The sequence below is a fragment of the Miniopterus natalensis genome, chromosome 2 (assembly GCF_054644295.1).
Source record: "Miniopterus natalensis isolate mMinNat1 chromosome 2, mMinNat1.hap1, whole genome shotgun sequence".
In the NCBI taxonomy this organism is placed as follows: Eukaryota; Metazoa; Chordata; class Mammalia; order Chiroptera; family Miniopteridae; genus Miniopterus; species Miniopterus natalensis.
Window position 1 is genome coordinate 54,507,771 of NC_142082.1, and position 23,131 is coordinate 54,530,901.

General features: G+C 34.3%; 1 protein-coding gene and 1 pseudogene across 2 annotated transcripts in view; both read right to left on the reverse strand.

Annotated features, from left to right (window-relative positions):
• PIBF1 (progesterone immunomodulatory binding factor 1) overlaps positions 1 to 23,131 on the reverse strand; it is a 159,799-nt gene that overhangs the window by 62,291 nt on the left and 74,377 nt on the right. For both annotated transcript variants that reach the window (XM_016216463.2, XM_087814302.1), the window contains exons 10-12: positions 11,380 to 11,545; positions 7,149 to 7,299; positions 2,131 to 2,221 (exon numbers count right to left, since the gene is read on the reverse strand). In XM_016216463.2, the coding sequence (XP_016071949.1) occupies positions 2,131 to 2,221; positions 7,149 to 7,299; positions 11,380 to 11,545 (408 nt within the window). The remainder of the gene's footprint in view (positions 1 to 2,130; positions 2,222 to 7,148; positions 7,300 to 11,379; positions 11,546 to 23,131) is intronic.
• LOC107539865 (lysine--tRNA ligase pseudogene) lies at positions 14,887 to 16,622 on the reverse strand (annotated as a pseudogene).

The window sequence follows — 23,131 nt, forward strand, 5'->3', positions numbered from 1 at the left end:
ATCCCAAATGTGAAAATATAAATTCTCTCAAAGGCTATACTGATTTTACCTTAAACAGAGCACAAAGCTATTGACTTATTTACAAATATCCATTAAGAAATCAAATATGGACTTTGCAAACTTCAAAAATGCACCAGACCCTAAACGGATCTTCTGTGCCACTGATCAATTTTGTGCATATAGTAGGCACTCAATAAAAGTTGTTGAATGAATGGGTAAAGGAATGCATACGTGTCCTCCTTGCAGATCTAAACTTACTTTCCGTTCACTCAGTTTAGATGACCTGAGAAGCACTTCCTCAAAATAACCCTCTGGTTCACCATTAGAAGAATGTCTGGCACCAGCTGGTAGGAGATATTAATAGCATGCCCATTAGGCACTTGTTCAAGGCACACAGATAGCTCAGTGATAAAATCTTTAGAAATATTTGGACAGTTAAGATTATTGGGATATGAATCAGTTGTGGTTCCTTAAATCTTCACTCTAAATTTTAATAAGTCAATATCTGTTTTGGAAATGCTTAAAAAAATAAGCAATACTTGCTTTCAATTTTGGAGGAACTCAGTATTTGGGCTAAAGAAAGAAAGCCTACAATACCAAAATTTTTTTTTTTTTCTGTGACAAGATTCTTTTGAAGGATTCAGACGCTAAAACAGAGAACAGACTTTTTCCATCAAATTTTAATATTCAGTATTTTAGCGATCATTTACCACTGATAAAGTCGTCACTTGTCCACAAACCTATGTTTTTATTCCTCCCCAGATAACATAATGCTCAAAACCAGAGATATGCTGAAAATTCAAAATAGTGTAGGTTACATTTAGTGATCTTTGGAGGGACTTGGGGAAGAATGGGAATGGGATGGGACTATAAGCAATTTTTCAAATAATACAAAATTCAGAAATACTTGTATCTGTACCAAACAGAATGAACCAGTCCAGTTACTAACTGATACTTGCTAGTAATCTATATTTGATCTAAAATTTTCCAGGTACTTAGTTTAACTAGCAAGAGATACAAATTCTAAGCATCCCTTTACTTCTCATAAAATGGTCTGTATCTTACATCACTTTAGATAGCCATAGAGACATTATATTCTCTAAGCCATCACTTCAAAGTTTCTACACAAGTATTGGTGTTAAGATGGCTTGTTTTTCTTACTTAGTGTAATGTCTCTAAAGGTTTAAATAAATATTAAAAGATAAACAAGCAGCTTTGAGTCCTCAAATACTCAGATGAAGAGTCAATTGTACTATTAGAACAAGATGTAGTTGCTGACCTTGAGGAACTTTCCATCTAGCTGAAGAAATAATATGGGAAATGAGAGCTAATGAGAAAAGAAATGCTGTATTGTACAGTATGAAGAAATCAGATGTTTACAGCAGAGATATATACTACCTTCATTCTGTGTAAAGAAGCAAAGAAGGCTGGAGAGGTGTGGCCACTTGGAAGGGCTTAGAAGTCTGGTAGAAACATTAGTCTTCATATGGTAGTGAATGGGGGAGTGATGTTTTTGTAAAGCAGAATGAAATCAGATGAGCTAAAGGAGTTAGGAGTTAGGTCAACCAGAAAACTGATGAATATCGGTACAATTTTCTCTCAGTGTACTTTAAGCAGTATCTCACAAGATAACTAATGGATCTTTCAAAAATTTTCTTGGTCTTCACAATTAGTTTTTTATACATTCAATCTACAATATTTGTACTATCTCCATCTCTCTTTTGCTGTCTCAAGTATATGTCAAGGAATGTAGGCAGGTGAATAAAAACAAGTGGAGAAAGAACTATAATTAATTAATTTTAACCTGAACATCAGTGGTACAAAAGCATTTGTAATTCACCTGAAACTAATGAGAAAATAAAATTAAAATGGTGTCATTATCACTGAATCTAATTCTAGAAAAGTTCTAATGCAAGCTTCTATTCTACCAACCATTAAATTCACTTATAAATACACAGAATGCATCATTATTACTTACCATGTTTTATTTTGTGAGCAATTTAATATTTATGCATACTAAGAATAAAGTAACTTTACTTTGTCACACAACTCAGCAGACTATCAAAAAAGCATAATGTAATTACATTTAGCTCAAATAGATAAGTAAAACAAAATATATATTGATTTTACCTTTGTTTTAGTCGTCTTTTGGCTGTTGTGGGAACATTAGCACCATAGCCATAGGAAAAAAGAACCCTTTCAGCCTCATCTTCATTTTCAACTGGAAAATATTAAAAGTGTATGATGTGAAATAACTTTTTTCTTAAGAAGAATGCAGAAGCAAAAACGAAAGAGGTCATAATAATGAATCAAGGAGCATAAGAACATTAAGAAGGGCTAATGTGTAGTTTCAAACAGGTCATTTGTAAGCAGAAGCATATTTCTTAAAGTATATGCTTACTTGGATTTGTTCCATTCAGTTTTTTTTTTTAATATGTCTTTATTGATTTCAGAGAGAGGAAGGGAGAGGGAGAGAGAGAGAAACATCAATAATGAGAGTCATTGATTGGCTGCCTCCTGCATGTCCCCTTCTGGGGATCGAGCCCACAACCTGCGCATGTGCTCTGACCGGAATCAAAACTCGTTCTCCTGGATTCTAGGTCGATGCTCAACCACTGAGCCATGCCAGCCAGGCTCCATTCACTTTTTATTTTATTTTTTTTTAAATTTTATTTTTGTTTAAAATATGACAGATGTCCCTTTTTCTCCCCAATGACCTGTTCCACCGTGTCTCGTCCCCCTCCCCAGTCCCTCTCTCCACCATTGTCCGTGTCCTTGGGTTGTGCATATATGCATATAAATCCTTTGGTTGGTCTCTCCCCCTCCACCCACCTACCCTCCTCCATCCCTCTGAGATTTGTCAGTCTGATCTATGCCTCCATGTCATTGAATCTATTCTGTTCATCAGTTTATTAAGTTCTTTACATCACATGATCTCGCTGATACGTGGAATCCATTCACTTTTAAAAGGTGTAAGGGATTACATCACATGACACATTAAGTTTTCTTGTTGTAAAACATAATACAGATGTTGTATTATTCTAAATGACTCAAAACCTTTTTGCATGAAAATATGTAATTATGAAAAAATAATAACATTAATCTTATTACTTCCCATCTTCGTAAAGAAATGACTATTTTCTTTTTTTTTTGGTTTTAAAGAGATAGGAAAGGAAAGGGAGAGGGGGATAGAAACACCAATGATGAGAGTCATTGACCGGGCCGCCTCGTGCAGGCCCCCTACTGGGGATGGAGCCCAAAACCCGGGCATGTGCCCTGACCAGGAAACGACCCGTGACTTCCTGGTTCACTGATTGACTCTACCACTGAGTCACACCAGCAGGGCAAGAAATGACTATTTTTAATTAGAAGAGATGTCCATCATTTTATCAGAAGAACAACTGTATCTTAACTTGTAATAATGAAATTAAGCACGTAAACAGGATACTCTGTGAAGTAAATGTGCAGTTCTAAGAATGTATTGATGGCTTTTTTTTAAATTATAAAAAAGTTTCAGCAAAACAATTTTCTTCTAAATTCTGCTACTGTCACATCACTTCCCAAAAGGAATTTTAAATAACAGGTTAATATTTTATAGTTAAAAAGTTTCAGTGCAATGACAATTTTACTCTCAGTTGGCATTAAAAATTTAATATGCACTTATTTGTTGATCTATAACAACCAATTTTTCTGTAGTACAGTAAAAATTGTGGGAATATTCTTAAATATTTTCCTTCAATTTTGTTCGTATTTTTTTTAGAGGTAGAATTATTAGTTGTGAGGGATATGTAGAAGCAAGAGATGATATATGCCATCGAAAATAGTGTTATTAGCTATCATAGCTTCAGATCCAAATCGAGTTCTCCAATTCAGCTCCATCAGAATTAGAACTGACAGTTAGATATCTACCTCATTGTCTCTCTTAAATCGTTCTAAATCCAGAAGGGAAAGGGTAAATTTAGTTAATATCTTAAAAAAAACCTTTCAGTTAGATACTAATGGACAACTTAAATTTGAGTTTAATATTTATTGGATTGATAACTCATGGAATAACTATTCTAGTGGCGATTTAATTACAGAAACAACGTACTATACAACATGGCAAATGGTAGTAAAAAGAAATGACTGTATCTTAGAAGCACAGAACAACTATATCTGAGCACTATTTTCCCCATGCTAAAGGGATTACGAAGGTATGGGGAGACTGACATTCATAGAAAAGATACAGAAGGGAATTACATGTGTACAGTCACAGAGCTGCGAAGTTTTAGTAATTGTGAGAAAAGTGGCCGGAGTTAGTTTGGAGTACAAAGATAGGTTTAGTTTTAACTGTGAATGAGACTTGATTGCTAGGCTAAGCAGTTTGGAATTTATTTCATAGTCAGTAAGAAATTAATAGTTAGGTGAGATGACCAACAGATTTTTGTTGTTGATGCTGATACTGGAGACAAAGATGGCCTGGACTGATACACAAAGAACTCCTCGTAAGCTACACTAGAACCAGTTGAAACATGGTCCATAACAGCAATGGAAGACAGAGAAAAGAACTTGGTTTCTAGACAACTGAACACGTGGGAAGGTGAGATGAGTCAGTAGACAGGATAAGGGAGGAATCAATACTGACAAAAGCTAGTTGGGAAATTAGACAGACTCTGACCTTATTAACAGATTAATAATACAAGAAAATTAGTAAATTTCAAGAAGGGAAGAGAAAATAGAAATAATGTTAGATATTTAATGACTGCAGGAACTCCATACAGACCTGTGGAATCCCTAGCACACAGACAGGAATGGAAATTGTGGAAAGGGGTAAGATTATCCAGAATGGAAGAAATGAGGAGAAAAACCCCTGGGAACTACCGGAGTTAAACAGAAGAGACGACTAAAGCAGTGGAGAGGAAACAATCAGAGGCAGGTGATTCAAGGGCAAGAGAAAGGTTTTGAGAAATGTGACAAATGCCTAGCAAAGGTTTCAAACACAATGAGAATGGATAGAAGGTCCCTGAATTTGACAACTAGAAATCTGATTTTCATTTTATACCTGAATTTATTTAGCTTCTGTGCAATATTTGTATTTTTAACAACTTGATGAGATGTTGAAAACTAAACTCAAATATCTCAAATATTCAAATAACACACTTATTTGATTAGAAAGAGCAATTCAAGTGTAAACAGGACATTGTAATTTGCCATGGTTACACCTTAATGAAGTCTAACCATCTTTATGTCAGCTGAAATTAGCTGAATTAGATGGTAATCCCTTGAATATTGTACACACTGTAGTACTAAAAGAGTGTTTTGTGCTTACATCTTTAAAACTTTGGTTAATCAATAACTATTCATAAAATAAGAATAAAAATATTCTAATTTCCAATGTGAATGGAGAGAGAAGAGCCTAGTTTCTTGATCTTCTAAGTACAAGTAAATATATTTTATTCTAAGATGGTTTTAAAATGGCTTATACAATATCATAGCAAAAAGTAATTTCTATATTTCTTCTAAAGATTTTATTTAAAAATATTTACACAGAAAAGTTGAAAAAGGTATATAGTGTACACTCATACACACAATATCTGGATTCTAAATTAAAGACTGAACTATATTTATTTATCACACATCTTTCCATTCCCATATCAACCTATGAATCTGTTGACTGCAACAGTTCAACATGTAAATCATCAACTATAGTTCAATATTTATTTATAGTTCTTTTGTAAAAAATAAAAATTTACATATAGTAAAAGGTACAAATCTTAAGGATACCTGTTAAATTTACTTATCAGTAAACTGTGATTGTTTCGTAACTTGAAAATAGTTTTACTCTTCCTTTCTGATCTTTATACTTCTTTCTTTCTTGTTTTATATTACTTCGTAGGAGCTCAATTACAATGTCTAATGTAAGTTATGAAAATATAAATCCTTGCCCTGATGTCTCCCTTAAAGGGAGATTTAATATTTAATTGTTAGTTATAATATTAGCTATAGGTTTTTTTTTTTAGATAATCTTTATCAGACTGAGGAAGTTCCTTCTATTCCTAATTCGCTTTGACAGAAGGACATATGCAAAATTATAAGAGCTAAGAAAGAGTATGGAACTTTCAAGATGATATGATACGCTATGAAATGGTAAGGCATGAAAAGTAGAAAAATAAATGAGTCTAATCATAAAAAAGTCATGCTAAGGAATTTGACTTTAGGTTGTCTTAAGATGACAGAGGTATTAAAGCTGGTGCCATTGTGCAATCAAACCTGTAAAGATTACTCAGACTCCAGTGAAGAAACTGAAGATAAATTTGAAAACTAATGCAATGATTGGACCTTGGAAATGGAAAAAAGACAGTGAAGGGAATGAAATAACAGTTTTTCTTAAATTTGCCTATAAATATAATATAGTCTTTACAAGAAAATGTTTCCCCAAATGATCAAATTTAATGTCAACTTCAACTGAAGCTTAAATCCACTTTTATAAGAAAGTCACTGTTACTTCTCACTTTTGAACAAAAATAATGTACTGTAGTAAATATCATAGTCAATTGTGAAATGTTAATTTAAAATATTTCCTTAGAGTCAGGGACAACACAGGAAAAAATAAAGTAGAAATTAGAGTCAAAGATTATAACATAGTAGATTCAAAGAATTTCTATTTGTTGTTCAAGACTTATTTAAATGTTATTTACTCCCTTAGATATTCTTCACCACTACGGCTGAATTAACTCAGGATCTCTTCTGTACTTTCACCAAGACTGCCTATCTCTTGCTAATAGCACTTACCTCACCACTTTAATTACCTGTTAATATGTTTGTCTCTCCCAATAGACTAAACAAGGAACCCCTATAAGCAAGCGTTATTGTATGAACTCCATATCCCCAGATCCAGGCATATGTAAACACTTAATAATCACTGACGGAGTGAACTAAATAAATAAAAAGACAAAATCTACCACAGTTAACCTATGTTTTTAATCTCAACTACTAGAATTACGACTGATTTCTAAAATGTAAAATATTCTTTTAAAAAAGCCACCAATTATATTTGAAAGAAATATGCCAAAGCAGTTCTAGAAATAATACCAGGTTCCTTGCGGTGTCAACAACAAAACACAAAAACAAAAAAGCTGTATGGGTGGAGGGGCAAGGGGAAGGCTTACTTTCTGCAGTTTGCATTATTATTTCATCAAGCTCTTTTTCCAATTTTTCATAAATGTCTAGCCTTGCCTGATGCTCAGAGTTCTGTGCTTGAAGTTCAGTAATGCGTTTTTCAGAAGAGGACTGGAGACTATAAAATTCTTTAGTTAAAACCTAATAGTGAAAGAAAAAAAAAAATCGCAAAGGCAGATTAAATAATTTAACAGTTAAGACAAAAATATGCCACACAAATATTTTGGTCTCCCCCCCTTTTTTAATGATTTAGATATGAAGTGAAAGTAGCTCAACTGTGATGACTAAGAAAGTAAAATACAGTTATTTCTACAGAAAACATTTTAGTTGTTTTTAATTGAAAATTACAAAGCACTTTATTATATAATTGAATAAAAAACAAATTTAAAACTGGAAATAGCTATAGGAGTAAGGCTAGGATTTGCTTGTTAGAATTAAAAAATGCAATAACGCCATACTTACTTGGAGGCCATTTATCTGGAGATCGCAGCCATTTGGGAAAGGCTTATAAAGCTGTGTGCAAAGTGATACACTCAAAATGAGCCCTTTAGTTCTGCATCAGCGCCCATTTTATCTTACCCTTGCCATGTTTTCAATAAGATTTTTGGTTTCTTGAACAATCATAACTTGAAAGCAGCAAGTCAAAATGTAAATGTGAAATGCTACTAGGGGCAATATCAGAAAATGCCTTCGTATAAAAAGAATAAAAAATGATTAAAAAAAAAAATGATACAAAAGGCATGGAAATGGAGTTATTTTGTGTAAGAACAAAAAATCCAATATTCTTCAATAATTATTCATTGAAGGAATCACTATGATTATAATGAATTCACCAAAAAAGGAGACATTTCTAGTGATAATGGGATGTTTTAATGCTTAAATTGCAATCACCTAGAAAGTTTATAGACTGGTACAGACTAAATTATGGAGTGGTATCACACTTGCTTCCTCACACAGCATAAGGTGTATTTCCTGAGAAGCAACAGAATAGGATCTCGATTTCAGTCCTACCTTTGGCACTTATTAGTTGTGATCTTAGGCAATTACTTATTCTTTCTAGATTTTCCACAAAATATTGTTGGAGGGTTACATGAGATGCTAAATTCACAGAGCTTAGCAGAGTGCAGTGAACACAGTAAGTGTTGAAAAATACTATTACTACTGTAAGAAGCACAATTATAAAAGTTTGTATTAAATGGCTCATAGAAATATAGTTGTATAAATTTAATTACCCTGAATTCTCTGCAATTAAACAATTTTGAAGAAAATGTATTTTCTTTACTGACATAAAGTTCACCTTAACAAATGTATGTGATTGAGTGCTTTCTAGGAGGTGGAAAAAGAATATGCAGACCTATTTACAGTTTTTAACAAGTAGAAATTACAACTTAATTTTCCTTAATCTATTCTATCTCATTTCCTTCAATTATTTCCATTAAAACTTCTCAAAGTAAATTAAGCATTATCCCCTATGCTCCAAATACATTCCTTTGAAGGGTGGAGAAAGAACAACATGGGAATATTTTTAGGATGATTTCTAATGTCCTTGATTGGGTCAGAAAAAGAAAATTCAAGTTTTAGCATTATTTCTTCTTGCTCACCAGAAATTTTCTAGAGACTTATTAATTCATTAGAAAAAAATCACTACACAGTGAAACAATCTGGGGCGTTCACAGAATTCATTACATTGGGGTATAATTCATGAAGAATATGGTTGCTTATGGTACTTATTAATTCCACTGTCAAAAGAGAGGATCAGTAAAGACAGTGCTAAATGACTGTTCCCACAGAACAGCTGATATTTTTCATCTGTATCCCATTTCACCCAACAACAAAAACACACACAAAGGAAAACTGCAGAAACAGGTATCTAAAGAGATAAAGAATCAGAAAGGTGAAAATAGTTTATTTCATAAAATGTTATTTTAAGATGAGATTTTAAAAGTAGTATTAAGTTGATGCTTAATATAATTTAAAATTCTCTCTTCATGATATAGAGGAGAAATCCCCAGAAACTTCTGATTGGGGGTATTGTCTAATACCTCTGTACCCCATGGGGGAGAATTCCCTTTCAGTATGGATTTGTCTGAGTGACTGCTCTAAACAGATTCACCACTGTTTCTGGAAAGCCAAAGAACTTTATTATTAGACTTATGGAAGGCTATTCTAATAAATATTCTTCAGGAAAACCCAATATATAAACATTTGAGCTGAAACATTAATATGTAAATTAGGTCAACTGCTTTTAGGAACCCATTAAATATCAAGCTCTCAGTGGATAGTTCTTCCTTTTAAGTAACTTAATGATAATATAAAATTACATTGTTGAAAAATTATATATATGTAATACAAAATTATAGGCAATAATTGCTTTTTAAAAAGACAAAATATAAAAAGCCAGTGTTTTGAGAACCTTTGCCAATTGATAATTAAGACAAAATAAATTGTCCATAAGTTATAAATACATGAGAATATTGGGTAAAAGCCACAGAAAAGTACACAATTGTAATAATCTTTACCCTTCACAAAATTATTTTTCTTTAAGTTCATTTTAAATAAGAATTTTCTTATAAACACTTTTTAGTATTTCAGAAAAATAGATTCAAACAATGGTACCTACCATACTAGCATTCATCAAACCACTCATTCACTCATAAAACATTTATTGAGCATCCACCATGAGCAAAGCACAGTTAGGCATTGGTGATGCAATGATAAATGAACAGTCCCTGTCCTCTCAAGGCTCCTAGTTTAAAAGAGGAGAAAATGTACAGAAATTAACCTAAAGCTTCAGTTTTATCAGCCAGAGTTTTTAGGATCACAATATTTTTTGCAAAGGTGTTTTTCCATGAGACATTTACATGAAGGAATGCCTCCACCCACAGATCAAGAGGGTAGGTCCACGGGACAGCGTTTTTCATACTGCAAGCTACAACCTTTACAAGGTCACGAAATCAATCTGGATTGCAACCAGCTAAAAATAACAAAATACAATGGTTTAGAAAACCATCAGCACTGTATGTTGTGTAGTGTTTAGTGAAATGTTTGTTTCAGAAGTACAGAGAGAAAGGAAGTGTTTCTCTGTTTTCCTATACACCCCCACCCCCTTGCTCCAAGACACATTCTTAAGCACAGCCATGCAACAGGAAAAGGAAAAGAAGTTATGAAATTAAACCATGGAAAACGTAACTTGCAAAAGATGAATTCCAAATCAGTCTAATGCAGTCTCATCGAAAATATCTGAAAGAATCTGCCATAGTAAATTATGACTGTGGCAGTTACCCGAAGAAGGTATCTGAAAAAATCTTAAATGCTAAACACTGGTTTGCTTTAGCAGTGGACACCATCTACAATTTTTACTTGTGTTTTTCTTAAATATATATGTATTTAATATCATTTTTGTTTTCCCTAAGGCTTTATTTTCTGAGAAACCCCTTATTTTGTTAATCTTAGTTTTACTTATCAAAGTACTTTTCAGAAATGTAATCTCTGAGATATTGTAATAAACACTTGTAAAGTTTGCTAATTAATCATGACAATGAGATCAATGAAACTTTCATTCAATGTTTTCAATGAATGTTTTCCCCAAATCTAAAATATTCAAAAACATGATTGCATGCAATCATACAATGCATGAATACAGAAAAATGTAAAACTTATATTAATTGAAAATCTTCTAATTTATCTATTAGACATTTAAGTTACTTCAAATTTTTACTGTAATACATAAACTGTGATGTATGCTATTAATATAAATCTTTATTTCTTTAGGTAAAATTCCTTTAACTAAAATTACTGGATCAATTTTTTAAAAACATTAACCAGATTATCATATTGTTTTCCAGAAGGGATGTTCCATTTTCTAACTACATGAGATTTCCCCATTTAAGGGTACTCTTGCCAGTACTTTAAAAACAATAAAGAAACCTATATAAAGGTAAAAAAAGTTTAAATTTACATTTCTTTAATTATTAGGGAGAACACATAATTTCATTTATTTCTTATCAATTTGCATTTCTTTTGGAAACATTCCATTCCTTCTTTCCACCTATTTATCTAGAAGAGGAACATAGGTCCTTTTCATAAGAGATCTTTTAAAAAAGGACCCAGGCCCTTTCTCATACATAACACAAATATTATTTATAAAGCTCAATGTGATATAAACCTTATACTTATGGAGCTCACATGCTATGCTATTGAAAGAAAAGTTTGTACATGTACCTCCAATTTTTTCTGATATTTTTCACATTCCAACTGACACTGTGTGAGATTTCTTGCAGTTTCCTCTTGTATAAGTTGAACACGTTCACTTTCAAAAGATTTTAATTTACTTTGATGGAGAAATTCTGTTACTTTGCTTTCTGTACTAAGTTGTAGTTCTCTGTACCTGAAAAAAGAAAGTTATGAGACTTCAAAGAAATCTTGGTGATTTATATAAACATAAACATTACTTCTATTTTTCCATACCTCCGTTTTATTATGCAGTTAATAACATTCAGCAAAGCTTTTGTAAATAATTTAGACAGGTACATGTATGGAAAATATGCTAAATCCAGAGAACAAAATGTACCAATTAAAAACTTCCCTAATGCCCCCTTATTTTCATTCCTTCCACCCAAAAGTAATTATTGCCTGCTTTTTATTATTATTATTATCATTTTGGAAGATATTTAAAATGAAAAATGGTAAGAGCAAGTTTCAGTTACATTGCTTAAAATGATTTAATTTTTATATATTTCACAGGCCTTCTTAAATCCACAGCATTGCCTCCAAGCTCACTATTTCTTTCTAAGTCTAACCTCAGATGGAGAAGAATGGCATGAAATATGTACATTAAACTGCAAATTCTTTAGACACTTGTAAAATAAATTTTTAAGTTAGTGAGCATATATATACTTGGATATTACAAGAAAACATAATGTACAAATTACAAAGATAAATATATAAATACAAGTAGTGTATTACAACACAGATAAGGAACATTCTCTTCATTTCATAGGTATAACCAGTAATAAAAATATTTCCACTTAACATAAATCACCACATATTGTAAATTTAAAAAAGCTTCAGGTTGATTTATGTCCTAACAGAAAGCAAAACACAGACACATTATACCTTTTTAAGGCACTATTCTGAACCCAGTATAATGTTAAATACGTTACTAAAATTCAGTTTTTCAAATGTTTACTGCGCTAGTTAGGTAAATATATATATAATGGTAGATTATTCTCCCCCTCCCCCCTTAAAGAACCTAGGTTTCTGGGGAAGACAGGCAAATAAACATGAAAATTCAACAGAGAATGTTAAGTGCTTCATTAGGGTAATTCCTGCATTCAATGGGAACATACAGGAAGGAGGCCGAACTTGGTCTGTATTAGGGGGGGGGGTGGTGGGGTGTGTGTGTGTGTGTGTGTGTGTGTGTGTGTGTGTGTGTGTGTGTGTCAGGAGGAGAGATGGGGTGGGAGGTGTTCTAGGAAGGAGTAGCAAGAATATGTGCAGGGGGCACAGTCTGTTTAATTCATGGTATCTCGCTAAATCCTTACAGCAACCATATTAGGTTTTGCAGACGAGAAACCAGAGGCTCAGAGATATCAAATATTTCTTTAAGAAGAAGAAGCTACTAGTATATTTTATGTTGGGTTTGAAATCCAGCCATATTTGCCCCTATAGCAATGACTTTTCCACTATTACATAATATTCTTTTAAAAACTATTTTTTTAAGTATAGTTGATATTAATTTCAGGTGTACAATAAGTGATTTGACATTTTTAAACCTTACAGTGTGATCACCCCACTAATTCTAGTAATCATCTGTCACTGTGCAAACCTATTACAATATTATTGACTATATTCCCCTTCACATTTTCACCCATCCTCCACCCCTTCTCCTCTGGTAACCATCCCTTCGGTGTCTGTTTCTGAGTCTATTTTTGTCTGTCTAGATTCCACATATAAGTGAAACCATACGGTATTTGTCTTTCACTTTTTAAAATAGCTATGTAATATTCCATTGTATATCTGTCCGACCTCAGAAATCTCAGTCAAGAATACCATGTATGTATGTGTTATATATATATATGATATTCTTAACTGACATTTCTGAGGTCAGATAAACTTTCAAATATTTTTTAAAGGTCATTTCACATTTGTGACAATAACAATACCATTCAAAGTATAATCTGAGAAGATAGGCATTAGATATTTCCTATAGGCTACTTCATTCTTAGCACTCTTATCTTTGGTAAAAGCATCTCGCATTCAGATTAGTGGAAGTTCCATTCAATTCATATTGGTATACATTACTTAATATATAGCAAGGCTTTAAGGTGAAAGCTTGTGTGTTTTTAATTTTTTAGAAAGTCCTGGCATTAATATATACAGGGTGTCCCAAAAAAATGTATACACACTTTAACAGCTGATAACTCAATTTTGAAAATGAAATGTATTTTCATAAACACTGTCTTTATAATGATTCAAAGTGTGTGTATATATTTTTGGGCACACCATACACACACACACACATATATGTATACACATACATAAATATATATGATTGGCAACTATGTTCTCCCATACAGTAGGACCCCGTTCCATCTTGTTGATGGTTTCTTTTGCCATGCAGGAGTTTTTTATTTTGATGTAGTTCCACTTGCTTTTTTTTTTCTGTTTCTCTTGCCCTAGGAGATGTATCGGCAAGCATACTTTAATGAGACATGTCTGAGATTTTGCTGTCTATGGTTTCTCCTAGGATTTTTATGGTTTCATTAAAGTTCATTCTTTTAAGGTGTATGATTCAATTTTTACTGTACAATTCACTTTTTCAGTATATTCTAAGTTGTGCTTTACCACTATCTAATTACAAAACATTTACATCACCCCCAAAAGAAACCCCATGCCCATTTAGCAGCCACTCCCTATTCCCCTCTCCTCCCAGGCCCTGGCAAGCACGAATCTACTTTCTGTCTCTATGGATTTGTTTACTCTAGGTACTTCAAATAAAGGAATCATATAATATGTGGGCTTTTGATGTTTTCAAGGTTCATCCATGTTGTAGCAGGAATCAATAGTTTATTACTTTTTATGGCTGAATAATGTTCCTTGGTATGAATATACCACATTTGTTTATCCATTCATCAGTTGATCAACATTTGGATTTTTTCCACTTTTTGACTACTATGAAGAATGCTATGAACATTGTGCATATGTTTTTGTGTAGATATGTTTTCAATTCTCTTGCTTATATTCCTAGGAAGGAATTGCTAAGTCATATGGTCACTTTTTAAAACTTTTTGAGGAACTATCTAACTACTTTCCAACAGCGGTTGCACTATTTTGCATTCCCACCAGCAATGATGAGGGTGGCAATTTCTCCACATCCTTATCAAACCTTACCATTTTCCAGCCCGGGCTGGGTGACTCAGTTGGTTAGAGCATCATCTTGTGCACCAAAAGGCTGCGGGTTTGATTCCTGGTGAGGGCATATACCTAAGTTGCAGGTTTGATTCCCAGTTGGGGTGTGCGCAGGGGACAACTGAGATGTTTCTCTCTTCCTCTCTCTCTCCCCCCTCTTCCTCTCCAAAACAAATTAAAATATCAATAAACATACCCTCAGGTGAGAAAATAAAAAAACAAAAACAAAAAACTTATCATTGTCCCCTCTCCCCCTTTTTTAGAGATAAATGATTTAATTGGTAACAAGGAGTAAAAGAAGAATTCTTAATTCCTTTTCTCTCTGGTGACTGAACTGCGAGAGTCAAACGAATAGCAACATATAAGAATTCGCTTGTAGACCTTGGTGTTTTACAGAAGTACAAAGGTGCCTGATTTATGTGACCTGCAAGTATTACTTTCTAGACAAAAGTGCCAGCTCTTGTGCTTTCCAAAGTATCAGCAGTTGCTACATTTTCCTTCTTGTCTTCGGGCTTCATGGCAAGAAACAGAAGTACTTCCTTGATGTTACTAGAGTCTGAGACACGTGGTGACTCGGCGGATGCCCGTGCCCCAGCCAGTCGTGGGGGGCAGCCCGTATTCCAGGGCAGTGAAGAAGTTTTTGCCAATGAACATGGCCTCACATTGCCAGTGGCCTTGGCCTTGGCCTATTCTTCAAAAAGCTGCCACTGCCTCATGGGGTCATTCAGCTTGGTGTAGGCATTGCATTTTTCCTTCTTCATTACAGAAAGCTCAAAGCACTCAGTCAGACCCTCTTAAGAGTGGTGCCATTTTGCCAAAGGGCTCATTATCTGTGGATGATCACTGATGAATGTAGGATTGATGCATTTCACTTCCAGGAACTCCCCAACAAGCTTATCAAGGAGCCTGGCTGTGGCCCAAGGTGAAGGGCATTCAACAGCTTTTGCCACACAGATATCATCAAAAATTTTGCAAGTTTCTTCAGTTTTGAAGATGTAGGTATCTGGCAGCTTCATCCCCAGGGCTTTCTCAAGCCCTTCTAACATGCTCAGTTTCCAGAAGGGTGAGGTGAAGTCAATCCTGTAGGCTTAGCAGTCTGGGACATCTGGATGGTAAGTGACCTTGTAACTGCCAGTAACGTGCTTCACCATCCCTGAAATCATCTTTTCTGTGATTTCCATTAGATTGTTATAGTCTGTGTAGGCCATGCAGAACTCACAGGGGGTGAACTCAGGTCTGTGAGTCAAATCACCTCCTTTATTCCAGAACTGGCATCCAATTTCAAAACCCGGTCAATGCCACCAACCACCAGCATGTTATGGTAGAGTTCTGGAGCAATTCTCATATATAAATTCATGGCCAGCTCATTGTGGTAAGTGATAAAAAGCTTGGCCACAGGTCACTCTGGGATCATGTTCACCAAGGGAGTTTCAATCTCTAGGAATCCCAACTCATTCAAGAAACTTCTAACGTATGTGATGATATAGGGAATGATGTTCAGCTCACCATTCTTGGTTTTCCCAGGATTCCCCTAAACTCCAATTATGTCTCCCCAACGTAGTTTGTTATTGATATGAATAAATTCTTCTGATTTATAATTCCTGGAATTGGTCAGAACTTGCAACTTGACCTCCTCTCCTTGAAGTTCATAGAAGATGAAATTTCCCCCAGGAGCTCTTCTGGCAGATTCTTACCTGTTCCTTTTAAGGTAATGTCACTCAGGTGGTCCCCAGGCTGCAGGTGACTATATTCTTGGTTGAACTGAGTGAGTGAGACATCTATATGGAACTTGTGTGGGTACCTTTAGTTGGTGGACTGCTGGGCTGTGGCTCTTGTAGTATTGGCTTGGGTCCAGGCTCTCCTTCTCAGCACCCACATCGTCAGCAGTGTGGTTGGTGGCAACAGCACTGGCCTGGCTTAGTTGTTTCTCACTAAACTTTTTCTGTTTGGCCTCCTTTTCACTTCTCACCTTTTAGGCAACTCTTTAACTCATTTTTGCTCAGTTTTGGCTCACTGCTATCCACATTCCCTTCAGGTCCCTGCACTGTAGCCATCTCTCTGGAGGCCCAAACTGAGAGAGCTCATTGTCCCTTTTTGATTATAGCCATCCCCATGGGTGAGAAGTAATAAAAAATATTTTACTCAAAAATGCATTAATACAACATTTTACTGACAGTCCCTGTACTCAGAGAATAAGTTGTTTTATAAATATAAATGTATAAAACGTGTGAAATCAATACCTACTTTGTATGCTAAGCTACAGAACACACTAGACCACGTTACTAAAATGAATTCTGGGTAAGTCATTTAGAACATGATATTGATCTTTAAAATAATTTGTTTTGAAAAGATTAACCTGCAAAGTTTGCCTTCTTATGGATTCAGGACATTGTGGGTAATTCTGAGATCAATGTAAACTCCAAATAAGAAATTAAAGGCTTAGCTTTTAGGTTCCATCTGTTGTTATTCATTATAAGGCACTTGGAAGTTACTTTTAGTACTATTATTCTTTCCTTATATTGAAAAGTTAAACAACAATAGTAATGTTCTAGAAATTTGAGAATACTAAGTTTAATAAATTGACAGAACAAATGAAATTCTATATATAAAACGATAATTCTAAAGGATTAACCTATTCCCATGTTGTTTATACTATGAAAGAATCTCCCTCAAGTAATTATCTTTGTAATAATTATCATTTTAATTTGTTAATGCTGAACAAACATTAGAGCTGCAAAAGCAGTTCTAGCAGCGAGAAGGGAACAACAAGAGCCTAACTTGAGAGTTTAAGGTAATTCCCTCTTACTTGTTTTGCTAATATAACTGGTCACAGTTTACTGTGTTGACTCATCTTCTCACTTCATCCTCTTAATGTGAACATCTTATTTAAACTAAGTCAATATTATTCATATGTTAATGACTTTATGTTTAATATTCTAATTCACCATAGTAAGATGTCAAATTTCCTAGAAAGTTAAGGTATAATCAGAATCTCCAACTATCCTAACAAGCATCTCATTCCAGGCTCCAAATTTGGCTAGATTATCGTTTATGCTACATTTGTAACTGGGTTCTTCTGATTTTCATAAGCCTCATCCATATATAACATACTACTAGTCAAAATAGTAATATAAAGTCCTAGAATGAAATGCTTGCTCTTAAGGAATATTCACTGCAACTTGGGGCTGGATGTATGAGAAGACATGTTAAAAGGTGAAAATCAGCTACTAGATAGGGAGCTACAAAGTTGTTAACCCTCAAGAAATGCTCTTAGACTATGGTGAATTCAACTCCATGTAGCATGGCGTGTTTTATCAAGCTGAGAAATAACCACAGGAAAGACATCAACATGGCACTGGATTATCAGAAATAGGAGAATCATTTGAAAAAAACACCAGATAAAACACTAAATAACAATATGCTTTCATAACAATATTTACCTCAGAAGTCTTTACACATGTACTACTGCAAAAGGTTGCTCATTACACTCCAATGTATTAAGTCAAGAAATGTATATAGTTTATTTCCAACTCTATCAACAAGGCTATCATTGAGTAAGAAGGTGAAAGACCCACATGATTATTAGTCTTTTACTTAATCTCAATTTTTTATTACAATGAGAAACAACAACTAATCTTTCAATTTTGTCCACAAATATTCATGGCTTCCCTGATATTAAAATGGGATATTTATTCTGAACCCAGTTATTTATTCTCATTTGGCAGGTAGGGATCCCAAGGCAAAAATACTAAAAAAGTATTGTATTCAGTGGTGAGGTTCCTGTAATTAGCAGGACAAGGAAGTGGTTTCAGTAAGAAATTTTAAGAGTTGGTCCAGTTCGGAAGGAAGTGGACAAGGAAAGGCATTTGTCTGTGTTCAGGGGGACCAGTGTGTGTGGATAAAGAGTACAGAAAGCAAAACCTGGGCAAGAAAGATTGGCAAAAGCAGCTAAGCAAAGTAACAGGGTTTCCAGTGACTGGGGGGTTCAGAAAAGGACTTTTCTAGTAGTCAGGCATTTGGTAGATGAGCTGGGCAAAATTACTGAAAGGTACTCTGTGTAAATACAGAGAAAAACACTGTGGTTTAGAATACATGGGAGCAGGCAGTCATGGCTGGACCACTGTATCCTTTGTGTGAGGAGGGTAATTTTATTCTCAATTCTTTTTTTTTATATCTTTATTGATTTCAAAGAGAGAAAAGGAGAGGGAGAGAGAGAGATAGAAACATCAATGCTGAGAGGGTCATTGATCAGCTGCCTCCTGCATGCCCCCGACTGGGGATTAAGCCCGCAACCCATGTGCCCTGACCGGGAATCGAACCCCGATCGCCTGGATCCTAGGTGGACGCTCAATCGCTGAGCCACGGCCAGCTGGGCATAATTCTCAATTCTGAAGCAAATGGGACAGAGGCTGCTGATAAACTTTCAACATGTAAACAGAGTGCTATGAAACATAGATGGGCCTGAATCTCCAGATGGGATACCTTGGATGGATGGTGGATGTTGTTGTGGGACACTGGAGTTGACAAGGGCAGAGGCTGACATCTCCGATCAACTGAGAATCGATCTTGCTGACATAGGTGGGACACTAATTCCCCCTCACTGAGGTGTTTTAGACTCTTCTTCCACCTTATTCTTTTAATAAGGCCTTCCTTTCATTGACAGAAACAGTTCTAGTAAAGAGTCTTTCTCTTTCAATTGTGAACTTTTCTAAACTGAAAAGCAAGCAGGGAGGGAAACTTATAAAACTACCATCAATGTTGCAACAATGATTATTACAGGACAGGCAAAAGAAATTTAAAAGGAGTTTGGTTATTAAAATGAAAGGAGAACAGAGGTGTTGCAACTTTTTCAGATTGTTTTAGGCCAGTTAGATGATTTCTTCAACCAGTTTGCTTCTCAGCTGTAATACTACATCTGTCATTTTTGGCTTACAAGTGAGTTCTTAAATGAACGTGAGAGATCTTTCTTTGCAGAGTTAAAAACGCTGAGTATGCTTAACAACTGTACCATGGATTTATAAGAATTTCAAGCATGTATTTAGAATAATTCAATGCATCTACCAAATCATGATCAAATAAAATATGTATTGTAATTAATAAAGTAAACAATATGTAGTAATATTTGGCCATCCTATAAAGGCAAAAAATACACACTGAATGAAGGCATGCGAAGATAAAAGTACTTAAATGAAACAAATATAATGAAAGGAATGTTGCCTTAAAATAAATCAAAGCATGCATGAGATAAAATTAGAGTAAAATATTTTGACAGTATTTGAATGAGTAGTTTTCCCTTTTGTGGCAACATGACAACAAACACTTAAAATTCAGCTTGAATTATCCTTTGAACCAAGAGTATTATATCAGTGCTTCACAGCACTCAAAGCTATTTCATGCAGCTTTCAATATAGACCTGAGTGTTGGTCTACATTAAAGAAAAAATTAGGCCCAGGGGGTGTGGCTCAGCGGTTGAGCATTGACCTATGATCCAGGAGATTGCAATTCGATTCCCGGTCAGGGCACATGCCCAGGTTGACGGCTCGATCCCCAGTGGGGGGCATGTGGGAGGCAGCCGATCAATGACTCTCTCTTATTGATGTTTTTCTCTCTCTCCCTCTCACTTCTCTCTGCAATCAATAAAGACATTAAAAAAAATTAGAATAGATAAAACAATCTGAAAAAGTTGCAACACCTCTGTTCTCCTTTTATTTTGCTGCAAACCTAAAACTACTCTAAAAAAAAATAAAGTCTTTAAAAAAGTCATAAAAAAAAGTATTTTAGGGGATGTTTTTAAGAATAATAGTGTCAAGTATGAACAGCAGCAGGATGGAGGCTAATCATGGTTTTGTCCTATTTTTCCATATTGTATAGATCAAAGAAAAAAAGTCCATTACTACATACATGAAGGCAAAAGGGATGTAAAAGTTATTTATTTAGACCAACTTCCTATTAACAGGCAAGCACTATAAATCTTAAGTTCTACAAATCAGCGTTCTGAAAATGAGTTAAAAAATTCCATGACACTAAGAAACTCCTGAATAGGAATCCAGAAACCAGAGTACTGGGTTCAAATCCAGATAGTTTGGTAGTAGAGCAAGACTTTTTTTCTTTTGCAAGGGTGAGGATGGCTCCTGAGCTTGATTTTATCTAGCCCCACCAGAGATAACCATCAGAACCATTTGTGGAACTTTTGAGAATTATAGATGCCATGGCTCCACCTTAGACCTACTCAATAGAAATCTTAGAGGATACACTTGGGAATGTTGAATCCTGGGTGATTAAATAAGCTCATATAAGTAAAATAAGCTAATATAAGTAAAAAAGCTAATTAAATAAGCAAATATAAGTAAAATGCTCACCAGAGTGTCTTTATAATTAAAATATAAGTTATTCAAGTGCAAGAGTCTTGTTTAATGCATCTTTGGATGCCTAGAATCTAGTATTTTACCTGGTACACTATAAGCTCTTAATAAACCTTTTACTGAATGAAATGAATAGAGTCATATTAACCATTTATGGTATTTTAAGTTTAAATTACTAAATACTTGAAGCCAAGATGGAAAACACTAAAGTTTCATAAACTAATCTGATGAGGAGCACTCTTTTCTGAAAAATGACAAAATCAGTGAATTAAGATGAATTATTTCCAGGTTTAGCTGTCAGTTTAAGATGAAAATAAATTACAGAGAGTGAAAAAACCCCCACAAAAAACCAAAATGATTACAGGATAGGTATGACAGAGCTACAAGGAAGATTAAAGTTTCTAAAAATGTACAGATTGGCTAATGACTAAGATGACCGAAGCAGACATGACAACATTCTAAATACATTTTAAAAACAGAAATGCAAGAAGGGAAGCAAAGTTTGATATAAGACATGCCTAAGTTCTATAATGAGTTAAAGTTATTGCAAAATGTACACACAATTTTAGGAATATAAGTGCACCTCACTAGTCTACCTACATAAAATAATGTCTATCATGAAGGTATGTAAAACAGGGGTAAAGAAGAAAAAACATAACATAATAATAAAAACTAAATAACTTTGTTAGATCTGCTCTCTGTCTCTATATTTCTCTCATTAGACTTAACAGACTAAATGCTTATTAGGTTTTCTGTAAAATATTGTTTTAGGATTTTTAAACAAGTAGATATAAAATATAATATTAGGCCTGGTAGCACAGTTAGTTAATACATATGTAATGATCATATTTTTATTTCTACAGCTGTTTATCATATGAGAAAGCTTATAAAATTCCAGAAGATATCTATATACCTAGGTATCTATTTAACCATCTATTTATGGCTATAAACATGATAGGATAAAAATGAAATAATAAGGTACCTAACATAATCAACAAAACTCAATGAATATTAATTGAATAAAAAATTAAACATTTAAACATCCTCCATTATTATTTTGAAGAAATGCTTCTCTTCTTAAATATTTCCTTGGGCCTCAGTTTTCCCACCTTCCTGTGCCCGCTCATCTTCCTCTCTGGGCAGGTGGAAAGTTGGTAGTTTTATTATTGCCTTGTTTCCATCTCATCTCTTGCTGTTCTAACCAAGACCTAAACCAGTGGGTTATGAGAGACTTGTGATCAAAAGTCAGAGATGAATCATAAAGGCATTTTCTAAGACAAAACTTGACCTGGCACGACTCCTTGGCAGCACGTGTAAAGACCAATACAAAAGAAAGGAGCCTAACATTTCAGCACTTTATATTTGCTTTCTGTGTGTGTGTGTATTTTTCATTTAATCATCTCCATAATTCCAACACAGAATTTAGGATTATTCTCTTTTTAGAGATAAAGAAACTGAAACTCAGAAAAATTACCAAGTAAATAGAAAAGCTGGAATTTGTACCCATGACTGCCTTAAATTTCTGGGCTCTTACACTATAATATCCCATATCCGAAAGAGAAAAAAATATTAAAAAACAAATAAAGCATGTATCATAACCACATATACAATCTTCATCAACACACCACTGGCAGGTAGAGTGGATAGATACAACTAAAGGAAGGAGGCAGTGCAGACAAAGGTGATGACTGGACATAGAAGAAAGCAGGTGAGGGCTCTCCACAAAAAGAATAAGATGCATAAAGGCTCTCAAGGGTAGAGGAAAATCTGTGTTTTGGGTCAGAAGTTTAAGGAGGCTCAGGTCATTAGACGGTGTTAGGGTTGTCCTAGAAGAAGTCTAGAGAAAAGTTACTTTTAGACAAAGTTGGCTGAGTGTCCTACCAATACTTACAGTATCGGTGTGACTGCAAGATAAGGCCGATGCCACTTTTGAGTACTTCTAATATCTCTCCTATTGAGTATTCTCTCCATTAGTTTATTTTGAAATGTATGATACCATTTAGGGAAACACATATAAATACAAAAATATAAATAAATCAGTGATGGTAATATGTTTTGGCAAACTGTGTCAGATGATTCAAAAAGTGTCTCAACTGACCTTGAAGGTTCTTGTGATGAGACTAAAGAATTCTTTAACATAATGTAATTTAAAAAACATTTACATATAACTAAATTAAGCAAGTATTCTGAAGCCAGACTTT